General features: G+C 45.7%; 1 protein-coding gene across 3 annotated transcripts in view; it reads left to right on the top strand.

The window, feature by feature from the left end:
- The window catches only part of CACNA1H (calcium voltage-gated channel subunit alpha1 H), a 229494-nt gene that overhangs the window by 129534 nt on the left and 87081 nt on the right, over nucleotides 1-12879 (top strand). For all 3 annotated transcript variants that reach the window (XM_062619017.1, XM_062619016.1, XM_062619018.1), the window contains exon 7: nucleotides 3842-4157. In XM_062619017.1, coding sequence (XP_062475001.1) covers nucleotides 3842-4157 — 316 coding nt within the window. The remainder of the gene's footprint in view (nucleotides 1-3841; nucleotides 4158-12879) is intronic.

Here is a 12879-nt window from a genome sequence, read left to right as displayed (position 1 = left end):
CAATGTGGCCCTGTCCAGCCTGCCCAGCTGTGGTGGGCATCTCAGGAGGTCAGAGATCAGCTCTGGGCTGGAATATAGAGGATTTATCTGTGATGAATGTGTTCTGGTGTCCTCAACATACAAAGGACATGGAACTGTTGGAACAAGTCCAGAGGAGGCCATGAGAATGATCAGGGACTGGAGCACCTCCTGTATGGAGACAGGCTGAGAGAGTTGGGGCTGTTCAGCCTGGAGAAGAGAAGCTGCGTGGAGACCTCATAGCAGCCTGCCAGTATCTGAAGGGGGGCTATAGGGATGCTGGGGAGGGACTCTTCATTAGGAACTGTAGTGACAGGACAAGGGGTAACGGGTTAAAACTTAAACAGGGAAAGTTTAGGTTGGATATAAGGAAGAAGTTCTTTACTGTGAGGGTGGTGAGGCACTGGAATGGGTTGCCCAGGGAAGCTGTGAATGCTCCATCCCTGGTGGTGTTCAAGGCCAGGTTGGACAGAGCCTTGGGTGCCATGGTTTAGTGTGAGGTGTCCCTGCCCATGGCAAGGGGTTGGAACTGGATGATCTTAAAATCCTTTCCAACCCAAACAATTCTATCATTCTATAAGGGACAGCAGGCAGCTGTGGAGCTGTGTGTGGCACTGAATGTTGTCTCTATTGTGCTGTAGTGGGAGAGGCAGCTCAAAAGGAACCTTGGGTGGGAGGTTGGGGTAGAACATCGTGCTGGTGCATCAGGCGTTCGATCTGAGCGCTTCTATGGTCAGTATTTTTGGCATGGGCATGTGCGTGTCTGCCCTGAAACACAAAACTGCTCCCAGGAAAGGCGCTTGTGCAGCCATAGCTGCTAATTACACCATCATCCCTCCAGATGGTCCATCTCCCTCTGCAAGTCCAGCTTTGCTCTGGGTAGAATCCTAATTACAGTGGCCCGCAAGCTGTGATGTGATGAGGCTTCCTGTCCTGATGGCTGCCAAAAAGTGCCTGTGATCAGGAAACTCCTGCTGCTGGTGGAGTGCTGCTTCCAGGGTGGTGGAAGAAGCGAGTTTGTGCTGAGTTTCACAGCTCCATCTGGCTCTGGAGCAGGTTTTCCTGGAAGATCAGTTGTAGTTTGGAAGACTGTGTCATTGGAGAGCCATGTGCAGGTCAAAGAGCCTTGGTGTGCGTTGCTCCAAGGGAAATGAGAACGCAAGGGATGTTCCCAAGATCACACAGGGTTGTTGCAGGGCAGATGCTTTCATGAGAAGGTACCAAATGAGACCTCTCTTGCCTTCACCTTAGGGGCTCATAGAGCAGCTCTTTGTAACCCACAAAGTGCTGGTTTCAAGAGTGGTGAAGTCAGCCCTGGGGAAGCTCCTTGTACCCCCGAGCCCGGTGGCTGTGCTACTTTGCTACATCAGGCAGTGCACAGCATACCCAGCTTTCATCTGGGCTCTGGGGGTGTTAAACCCCTTTCTCCACTACCACAGGGTGCAGAAAGCCCTGATCCCCGTGTCTGATTTGACAGATTTCAGAGCTAAAGAGTTTCTTGGAAGGTGAATGGGATATGTACCGGTGGCCTCTCAAACCTGGAGGTTTTAGAGGCAAGTGTCCTTCTTGAGGCTGTGATTGCTCTGCCCTGGGCTGCATCATGTGTTACAGAGGTGCAGAGCCCACCAAGGACCTCCCTGGCTGTAAGCAGAGATATCCCAGTTCTCTCCACATTTGAAGGTGTGAAGGAGCTTTTTGCATTTCAACCGAGCCCCTCTCAGTGTACCCACCGTGGTCAAAACAGAGCCGATGGGGTTCTGCCAGCTGCCTGCCAGTTAAAAGTTACTTCTCGGGCATCTCTCCTCCTGCCTCTGTTTCTTCTCTCAAGTTCCCCAGCTGTCTTTGCACATCCCTGTGCCTCGGTGTGTTTTAATCCTCTGCAAGCTCCCGCAGTCCCCAACACTGCGTGACAAACTCGGCTGGTTGTAGTGTCTGATCTCCTAACGAACGCTGTGCTAGCCTAGCACTCGGCCTTTTCTTCAGCTTGTTTTATATGGAAATTTCCTCCAAGTGAGACCGATTTCTGGGAAAGGAAAGAGAAGGCTTTTAGGGAGTCTTGGAGGAAAAACAATTCTCAAGGGTTTTTTGTCTCTTGAACCTAAAGTGTAGAAACTGGGAAGAAGATATTACAGTTCTGTGTAGAGGTGTCGGAGCACTCTGCAATGGGAGGGGGAGTAACTTTAATTACGAGTGAACAATGCCCAGTTCCTCTGTGTTACTCTTGCCTGTTCCTGAAGCTGGATGAGCCCTCAATGCCCATCTCAAGTACATAATTGACGGAGGAGAACCAAATTCCCCAGGAGCATTGCTTAGGGTTTATTTCCCCTCAGCTCAGCCTTGCAGCAATTGCTCTCTCCTTAAAGTGCAGTTGCCAAATGACTCCTGCTTGACTCAGGGGTTTAGGGGACCAATTTCAAGCAATTGTAGGGAATAACACTAGTTTGGCACCCACTAGAGCCAAGTTTATTCAGTAGTTAGGTACATTCAGAAACAGATAGGAATAGAAAATTGAAGAATTACCCATTTATCTTCTACCCACATCTCGCTTGGCCGTTATCATTTGCGTGTTGCTTTTTCCCTTATCGGCTAACTGATTATATAGAATCTCAGATCCCTGCAGCTCTGAGCACAGCAGATAAAGCCAGCTGTAGGAACTGGCACCTTCTCATTTTGAGCAGTGCGAGGGCTGGTGGGTCTCGCTAATGCTCATCAAACAGCATGAAAAGTCCTGGGCTCTTTTTGCTCGCTGCTCTGCCCCAGAGCATGGCTGGGGAAAAGGCACATCCCTGCCATGCTGCAATTAGAGCATTTGCTTATCTTAGCTGTAACAGAGCCATAAACTTTATCCAGGCCAATTAAATCAGATACGCAGTAAACATGCAGTTTGCATTAATGTGGGCTCTTTCTTTCCTTATGTAAGTACAGAAGGAATTTGGGGTGGCCTGTGGCTGGGTCTCTTTTAGTTAGTTAGCTCACGCATCACAAGGATGTGTCGAGAGGCAAATTTATTGGAAAGCTGCTTTGCCCTCAGCTTTTCGGAAGCATGTTCTGAGATCAAAAGAGCAATGGAAAATCCGTAGATAGAAACAAAAAGTTCCCTACATTTCTGGGAAGCACCTGGCCTACTGGGATTTTTCTTTCTATACCCTCGCATTTCAACTACCCTATTCACTTGGGAAAACCCAGGTTGATCTTTAATTGAAAGAGCAACCTGGTGCCTTACAGGATGCAAAAAGCTTTGTAGGGCTGATGTCTCAACTGCGGATTACCGTCCCCAGTCTGATGGGCCTGAAGGGCAAAGGGGAAATAACATACCCAAAACAGGGACAGAAACAAAGGGTGCTGGTCATAGAATCATAGAACAGTTAGGGTTGGAAAGGACCTTAAGATATCATACAGTTCCAACCCCCCCTGCCATGGGCAGGGACACCTCACACTAAACCATGGCACCCAAGGCTTCATCCAGCCTGGCCTTGAACACTGCCAGGGATGGAGCATTCACAACCTCCCTGGGCAACCCATTCCAGTCCCTCACCACCCTCACAGTAAAGAACTTCCTCCTTATATCCAATCAAAACTTCCCCTGTTTCAGTTTGAACCCGTTACCCCTTGTCCTATCACTACAGTCCCTAATGAAGAGTCCCTCCCCAGCATCCCTATAGCCCCCCTTCAGATACTGGCAGGCTGCTCTGAGGTCTCCACGCAGCCTTCTCTTCTCCAGGCTGAAAAGCCCCAACTTTCTCAGCCTATCTTCATATGGGAAGTGCTGTTGCTGAAACAAGGGATGCATCATTTGTTCTCATCCTCTTTCTTCCCCCTCCAGGACATACAACCTTACCTTCCTGCATCCGTACTACCGGACCGACGAAGCGGAGGAGAACCCATTCATCTGCTCATCGCATCGTGAAAACGGCATGCAGAAATGCTCCAACATCCCAACCAGGAAGGAGTACAAGGTGGAGTGCACCTTGAGCATGGACTCCTACACCCCAAGTTTATACAACCCTGACTTCAGCAGCAGGAATGCCTGCATAAACTGGAACCAGTATTACAATGTATGCATGGCAGGGGATGTAAACCCACACAATGGAGCTATCAATTTTGATAACATTGGATATGCTTGGATAGCTATTTTTCAGGTAGGATTCTCCTAAAGATTTTTCTGTTTCTTTTTGTTTTATCTTTTGCTCAGAAAGATTCTGATAGATGCATCAGAGGAGGAAAGAATTTACTTGCACCTGCATGAAACTGCAGATAAAGATACATCAAGTAAATGAATTGGACAATAACCCGCACAAGGGTTGCAAGAGAGCATTTGGAGGGAATAGACATTTTTCCAGAGCATTTTAGAAGAGGAGGAAAATACTTCTTGAGGCAGGCAAAAGTATGGCAAGTTCTGGCACTGCAAATGAGATCGAAATAAATCCCAGGGGCTTTGGAGAGGTGGGGTCTTTATTGCTGTAGTATCAGGAATTGGAGAGTGGTGTTAAAGTCCTTTCTAAAGTCCATTCTAAAGCTTGATAGCATGGTTTGAGCTTGATTCTGGAATGACAGGGTTATACGGGTTAGTGTGGTATGCTGGAGGGAGGAAGAAATTGTTCTGGCTAGAATACCTGTGGAGAGATACTACTCATGGAATTTGGGTCTCTCTTAATGCACACCTACACAGCTCTTCACTAGAGACCAAAGTGCTCTGAGCTCAGGCTGGGGGAGCCTTTACTCCAGCAACTAAAGCATTTTCAAAGCTCTGGAACAGTGGGTAGCTCATCTACACAATCCAGAGGCTCTGGTCTCTTTGGGATGGCCTGTTTTAAGATGATCAATGAACTGTTTTCCATTGTAAATTGAAACTTAAATTGCACTGTCTGGTTTCAATACATATTTCATTATGCTTTTGGCTAGATGCCCTGTTTTGTTTAGTCTTTCTGAAGTGTAAGTGACATCTAATCCTAAAAGAGAAAAAAAAATTTCCTTTAGTTCTGTTAATGATCATAGAATCAGAGAATAGTTTGGGTTGGAAAGGACCTTAAGATCATCCAGTTCCAACCCCCTGCCACGGGCAGGGACACCTCACACTAAACCATGCCACCCAAGGCTCTGTCTAGCCTGGCCTTGAACACCACCTGAGATGGAGCATTCACAACTTCCTTGACCAACCCATTCCAGTGCCTCACCACCCTCACAGTAAAGAACTTCTTCCTTACATTCAACTTAAACTTCCCCTGTTTCAGTTTGAACCCGTTAGCCCTTGTCCTATCACTACAGTCCCTAATGAAGAGTCCATCCCCAACATCCTTATAATCCCCCTTCAGATACTGGAAGGCTGCTATGAGGCCTATTCTTTATGATGAATAATTACTCATTCAGAGCTCTGCTTTTCATTTATGAATTTCCTTCTCACTTCATATTAAAATACAAACTTAACTTCCATTTTCATCTGAGTTGTAAAGGGGTGATAGCTTGCTCTTAGCATCCCGCCTGCTCTCTTACTGTCACAGTAGCTCACCTTGAATCACACTGGTGCTGGTGTCAAAGGCTTAAAACCAAATCCAGAAGGGTTCAGGCAGATCCCAAGTCTCTACAAGGGTACGTTTCTTAGAATGCTTTAGTTCTTTCCTGGAGTTAGTATGGCAAGAGAGGAGCTGCCATAGTAATTGTGAATATTCCTGACTGGTAGTGAGTGTTGCATAAAGGAAAGGGGGAGATCAAAGTGAGAATGGTGGATAGGTCTCTGGCTGCACTTGCATTCTCCTTTTTCTGCTCTTGCATAGTTCTTTGGAGCTTGATGGATGTGCCCAGGAGGTCCCATCTGGCTCCCACCACAGGGCAGCAATGTTCTTGCCAGAGAAAGGGCAGAGGGTATTGCTTTGCAGAGTGCCTGTGTTAGTGCATTGAAAATGAGCAGGTGCTTCTTGAGGGGTCCTGCTTCCTTTGTACTTCCAGAGCCTTTTTGCAGGCTGCATGTTTTAATTTCTTGTTGGTATTTCATTTTCTCAGCCTGAAAATGCACAGTTTTAACCCAGGAAAAGCACACCAGTGACCACAGAGGCTTCAACCGATTCCTTTGGGCAGAGCAGAGTGTCTGGCAAAGTTGGATATTGTATCCACAGATCATTTTGGCGGCTGCTAGGAGGTTTATGATTGGGTTTAGTGCTGCTTAGGCCATCCAAATGCTAAAGGGTATTTCCAACCAAAGACTCTTCTTACATCTTTATTCCTTTTAGAAATAAGGACTCATTCTTAGAAGCTGAAAACATTCTAACTCCAGATAAAGAAGCAGCTGTTGGGAGGAAAGTGCTTGCTTGACTTTGATATGGAAAGAGTGAATCATTACAGTAATAGGTGGGATGCTAAATCAAAACAATTGCTGTAAGCAGAGAACATTTAACAAATATAGCTTTTGAGTTGTGCTCTCATTAAATTTAATAGTTGAAGCTGGGTAGCGCCGGGTCAGCAGTCAGATGAGGCCTCAAAGCAAGTAGTGCAGAAAGTAGAACTGATGGGTTTAGTACCTCAGGAGCTTCCTAGTGAATTGGTATTGAATTACTGGGCAGAAAGCACTCTGCTTTGTTCTGGATGAGACGGGTCCAACCGTTCTGATCTTTTCTGGGGAATAATGAATACTTGGTACTTTGTAAGAGTTACGGTGGTGGACTGAACCTCAAGGGCTGGCAAGCCTCCAGTTTGCATAATGGTAATCTTATGACTCAGCTGGATCAAGCATCCCTCATGATTTATCCCCAATGAGTTGGAAATGTAGCATGGTTTAAGAGCTGTCAGGAGCGAGGTTGGTGAAATGAGCCCCACAGGGGAGATTTGGAAGGAAGTTTCCAAGTGCAGTGAGTGCAGGTTGTGCCCAAGAGTTTCCAAGGGCGCAGTGTGATACCATGCAGACTGTGAACAGGCAAAACCAAAAGCAGGCTTTGACAAGGAAATCTGAAGATCTCTAAAACATCCTTATGAAAGGTGTACTAAAGCACAAGGCTAGCAGTATGGCCAAGCTTTTTCAGCTGCCAGAGTTTGGATTTAAGCAGCCGCCAAGCTGAAAGACATTGAACTTCATGGTAGTGATCCTGAACTTGCAAGTAACCTGACACGTGGCAACGGGGTGTACTAAGCAGAGAAATGCACTGTTGACCTTCCAAGTAGAAGTGAATGTCAGAGGCATCAGACAGGAGAACCAACCAAGTGCAACTAGAAGACCTTAAAGTAATAAAGATGCTGCTGCATCTATGGGTGTTTGAAAGGATAATCATTCATTATGTAATCCTGCGAATGATTCATGTTTTGATTCCCCTCATTTGTTGTGTAATAGGCTAATTCATGTATATATTTGTTACAAAGGCACGTTCAATAGCAAATTATGTGAACTAATTAGCTTATTACAGGATAAATGAAAGGAGATGGAACCTAAATTAACTGTGAGGTTTGGCATGATATTAAGTTCCCTTTATTGCACATGAATTTCAGCCACAACAATGAGAGCAGTAATTACAGGTATTGTTGTCACACTGCAGTGATGAATTACCCACCTAACCAAAGTCCAGTTTAATTTGGATTACTGACAGGCTCAGTGGAGCAACCAAAGCATTGCCACCTTCCTCACTGCCAGTGTTGTGTGGCCAGGCCTGAATGCAGAAACCCTGTTAAAAGAGAAGGGGGTTGGATGGGTGGTGAGATACAGTTTGGGAGGATGAGATTATTTAGGCAATTTTGCAACCTACAGAGCCCTTGCTGGGATGGTTTCAAGTCTGACATGCAGAAAAGCAAGGTTTATGCTAGCACTGAGGAGGCAATGCTTTTGGCAAAACTTGTGAGGCAACTTCCAAGGAGCATTAACAGAGGCAGAACCAAGAGGAGATCAAGGGAATGAGTTGTTCCTCTGTGTCTCCTTCCAGGATATAGTTGAAAGGACTGAACTTTGAGAGCAAATGTACAGGGAAACTTATCCATTCAATACAAGAGAGAAGTCTTGCTGGTGCTGGCTGAGTTACCTTTCCTCTGACCTCTTCTTCACATGTATTTCAGAAGTAGCTGTATTTTGAAAGGGGTTCCTTAATGGAAGACCCTCTTGAAATTCGTCCTCGGATGCAGCTCTCAGTTCATGAGGCTGTTTCTGTTGTATGTTGTTCTGAGTTCCTACTGCTTCTACGAGGCTTTTCTTAAGAAGACATCTCAGTTAACAAGTTAATCAAGGCATACAAGTGATACATCTCTGGCCCATCGTGAGAAGGCTCTGGCAAGGGAATCCTCAGAGGAGACTTCTGCATTCAGCAGCCCCCTTGCTGCTGTCAGGGAATAAAAACAAAACAGGTTGTGTTCATGAGAACTGAAGACAGCCCAGCAGGCACACGTCATGATAAGAATGCCCAAGAACAGAAAAGCTGAATCACTTCATGAAGGAAGATGTCTGGAGTGGAGCAGCGTTAAAGGAACTCTTAGCAGCAGCAAGAGTTCAAGGTGCTATCTTGATAGCATGCTTATGTGGGTAAGTCCGGCTTGCTCCTGGTCTCACCAAGGAGTATGCTGTAGCCATGGAGGTGTGGGTGAGCAGCTCAGGGGAGAAAACAAGGTGAGGTGGGTAAGCAAGGGAATTGATGCCACCCACTTTGTCCTTCATTTGTCCTCCTGCGGATGGCAGGCTGCCTGAGCAGGTGTGACAGTTGGCAGTGACAGCCGTATGCTGCCGCCCGCCTGCCGAAATACCCCTTTCATTTGCATGTGAAGGTACCTCTTCCTTGCTCTAGCTCGTCAGAAAAGCCCCTGGGAGCTTGTGGAAGCTATCTCAATGCATTTCTTCATCTTGACCCTGTGCTGTGTGTGAAGAGGAGCTTGTTTTATGTCTGTGCTGCTGACACTGCTGCTGACAGAATCTGTGCCCGTAGATGGGCACAGGGGGATCTCAGGGGGAGACTTCAGGTTTGGAGAGAGGAAGGTTCCTTTGTCTCATTTCACTGTGGTTTGGTGCCCTGATCTGTTCCACAGCTGTTGCCCGCTTTGTTTTAGCCTCTGCTCATCATGATTGAAATCCTTCCCTGAGATTTTTCTCCCTTGCCTGGAAATCTTTCAGCTAAATCTGTGATGGGAGCCATATCTTCATTAGAATTAAAGGAAAAATAGTGCACATTTTAATGCATTTCTGCTATGGCCAAATTCAAGAGTAAGTTTGGAGTCCCTCCTTGTCTATACTGTCACTCGGTCAGGAAAAGGTCTTGTTTGAGGAGACAAGACCTGAAGCTCTAACATTGTTTTCCCTTAGAGCGAGTACAAACCTCTGGTCTGGAACCTACTGACAGGGTTATTCCTCTTAGTTCCTACTTGCACATCTTCCTCTTAGCTGGGCTGTCACTCAGATATTAGTGTGGGCCTTTTGGGAGCTCTGCTGTTCTTCCTTTGTTGCTGGGACCTCAGGGTACCTCAACCAAGTTCTTTACAAAATGACAGCTCAGGAATGATTACCCCAAGAGTGTTGAACACAAGATGCTACTCATACACTTGCCTGTGTTAGCAGCAATAGAGCTTGCCTGTCTGCTGCAACCTCTGCTCTTCCATAGTCTTAAATGGATGTGGGGAAGCCAAAAGGCACACTGAAGCAGGAGAAAGTGAAAGAGCCTGGGGTTTCCAACTTGCAGCTGTATTTTGTGTGTGCTACGTGGTTCAGTGAGCCAGAAGCAGCTGACACACGGGGGTGCCCATGTTTTCAGAGTTCATTGAGTTGATAATTTTTTGGCCAAAAGGACTTTTTTTTTGGTCAAATGGCTCATTCTTTAAACTGGAGAGATATGTCAACAGTGCTTGTCTGTGCGGAATTTGGCAAGGAAAGAGTTCGGAGCTTCTGATTTCCACTGCTTCAAGCTTGTGCTTTGTCACTAGACTTGAATCTGCTTTGGATCACCAAAAATATTTCGCTCTAAATGATGGGGTTTGAGTTTTGTTGGTGTTGCTTTTTTTGATTTGGTCAGCTACATAAACATCATTTTTTGTCTTTGAAGAGCTTTCCTGCTGAATACCCAATCTAAAAATATCCAGCCCCTTTAAAGCATCTCAGACTGTGCTTCCAAGAGTATTAGTCACTTTTGAAAAGTCTCCTTCATTTTGAAGGTTAGAAGGACTTGTCCCATATAGCACAAGTCAGGAAGATCATCCCGATTCCAGGTCTGGACGCCCTAACCGATGGGAGGTACTGAGCGTGGCACAGAAACCTATTGCATCCTCTGTAGCTTTGGAAGGGTTTCATCCCATTTCAATCATAGGCTCTTATATGGAGAGTAGAAAGAGAGGTGCCTGCAGAAAGCCATGGGCTAACCTGGAGTCCAGTTAAGTGATGAAAAAGCTGCTGGTCTTGAGGCACACCAACAATTCTTACAGGGAAATCTTGGTTTGAGCACCCCAAACCTGCTCCATGATCAGGTGCTGCTATTGCACCTTGCCCCATGAGTTGTATGTAGTGGAGTGGAGACTTGCACACAAAGCCAAAGGTTCAGCTCCTTTATCCTGATGTCCCCACCCAAATGTCCCCAGACTGCCTTGGGCTGGCAAATTCATCCACGGTGTGAACAGGTAAAGCTTAGACATTTGAACTCCTGAAGTGTGGTTTATGCCATAGTCCTGCACAGAGGGTAGTTGTGCTTGAAGCTGTGCACCCTTTGTCCCTAACATAATTTGAAACAAGGTGTAACAATATGAATACCAAAAATCCTTGCTTTTTGCATCTGGGACAGTACCCAACTGCTGTGTTCCAGACAGTGGTGTCTGGAGAACCACTGTCATTCATATCATTGCTATATGGTATGCTCATCTGTAAGCAAGGAGCTCAGTCTGGCTTCTCTTCCATTCTCCTCATTGCAGACTCTTTGTCTTTCAGCTCTGCTCTGCTATAAAGCTCTGATTTATGGTGCTCTCTATGATAATGGACTCATTATTGCTGAAGCTAAACAGTTAAATACAGTCCCTGTGCATAAGATACTTTACACAAACAATGAAGATGGAGGATAATTATCACAGTAAATCAAACCTCATGAATATGGACTGAGATGTGATTTGTTATAAGCAGCAGTCATCCGAAATCAGTGCTGTTTTTGCTATCGGACGAGGATCTTGCATTATTTAGTGTGAAACTGAGAGGTAGCAACTAACCTTTTTGTAGCAAAAGTCGTTGAGTTTTATGGCATTTTTAAGCTGGTAGAGTCACTTTTATGAGGTTTAGGGCCACCAACAACAGTACTGGGGACATGTCCAGCTTTCTTGCACACTGGCTGCACTCTGCCTCTCAAGACCCACTGTGAAGTGGTAATGCTGACCAGAGATTGCGTTTATGTGGAACAAATTTGCGAGGCCACCAATCCAAGACCTTCAAAGTTGCTCAGTTTCCTTCCTTGTGTGTTGCAGGGCCACTTTTCAGAGCAGATACAGGCTTTGCAAGACTCTCCATTTATAACAAAATGGCTTAAAGTCATTTGGAAAGCAAGCAGGCCCTCAAAGTGAACGGAAAAGCATCTGTTCAGAGGACATTAGTCAAGCTGATAAAACCTGTTTTTTCTGACCACAGAGGTTACTTAACACCATGTGCCACGAGGAAATAATTAAAATGGTGAAGTTGCCTTCAAAAGCAGTGATGTGATTAGCTGCCAAGCACTCTGCATAGGGAAAAGGAATACTCCATTATTTGCTGGTCAGTGCTTACCAGCCAAATCAATATGCCCACGAGGGCAGAATACCTAGATAAGAGGCTTTCAGAAATAAATGCTGAAGGTCTAATAAAACTTACTTGAGACCATCATAGTAATTAATAGCTCTCACAATTCTTGGATCTTGGCTTGATGAGGTTTATAAAAACAAACCTCAGAGCCAGGGAAATGATGAGATAAAAAGTAAATAGAACTAAATAATCATGGTGGTCCTTAGAGTTGCTGCTCAGTTCAACATAATTGACCTTGATGCAGATAATGCCCATCTTGTCCCCCAGAGGACCCAGTTTAGGCCAAAGCTAAAGAGGCTGAGTGCAAATTATAGATGTCAATTAAGATGAAAACTTGGAATGGTTTGGAAACATTTGGGTTTCTCTATATCTCTGTATCGTCTCCTCCTTTGGCCAGGCATCGAGCTGAAAAAGCACCTGCAGTTCTGCAATCAACCACCAAGGGAATTGCTGTTTGCCAGAGTTATGCCCTATAGGGGTTTTGATCAAAGTGTGAGATGCTGATTTTGGTTCCCATGCTTAGGGAGGCCGTCTCAACAAAAGAAGTTTGTCCAAGTCATCATAGAAGTGAAATCTTACCATGAGAATCGTAGAATAGTTAGGGTTGGAAAGGACCTTAAGATCATCGTGTTCCAACCCCCTGCCATGGGCAGGGACACCTCACACTAAACCATGGCACCCAAGGCTCTGTCCAGCCTGGCCTTGAACACTGCCAGGGATGGAGCATTCACAACTTCCCTGGGCAACCCATTCCAGTGCCTCACCACCCTCACAGTAAAGAACTTCTTCCTTATCTCCAACCAGAACTTCCCCTGTTTAAGTTTGAGCCCATCACCTCTTATCCTATTGCTACAGTCCCTGATGAAGAGCCCCTCTCCAGCATCCTTGTGAGAAGGATCAGGGCTAGGCTGGGGCTCTGTACGCTGTTCATTATGTTCTTACAATCTTTTCAGCCTCACTTCACACAGTGATTTTCCAAACTTTCCTCGATTGATTAGTGGCACCTCAAGGTTGGTTTCTCCCTGCATCAGTCCATCTGGCACTAGCCATTAGTGCTTTCTAATACACAGAAAGTAATTTAGTGTGTGACTTCAATTAGTAAAGTAGTTTGGGTTGGAGTTTGGGTGTGGGGATTTTTCCCCTGGATGAGTCTTTTTTCTTAA

The sequence above is a fragment of the Pezoporus occidentalis genome, unplaced genomic scaffold, assembly GCF_034315485.1.
Source record: "Pezoporus occidentalis ecotype Australia unplaced genomic scaffold, CSIRO_AGI_Poc_V1 ctg208, whole genome shotgun sequence".
Classification (NCBI taxonomy): domain Eukaryota; kingdom Metazoa; phylum Chordata; class Aves; order Psittaciformes; family Psittacidae; genus Pezoporus; species Pezoporus occidentalis.
This window is presented reverse-complemented; position numbering and strand designations above follow the sequence as displayed.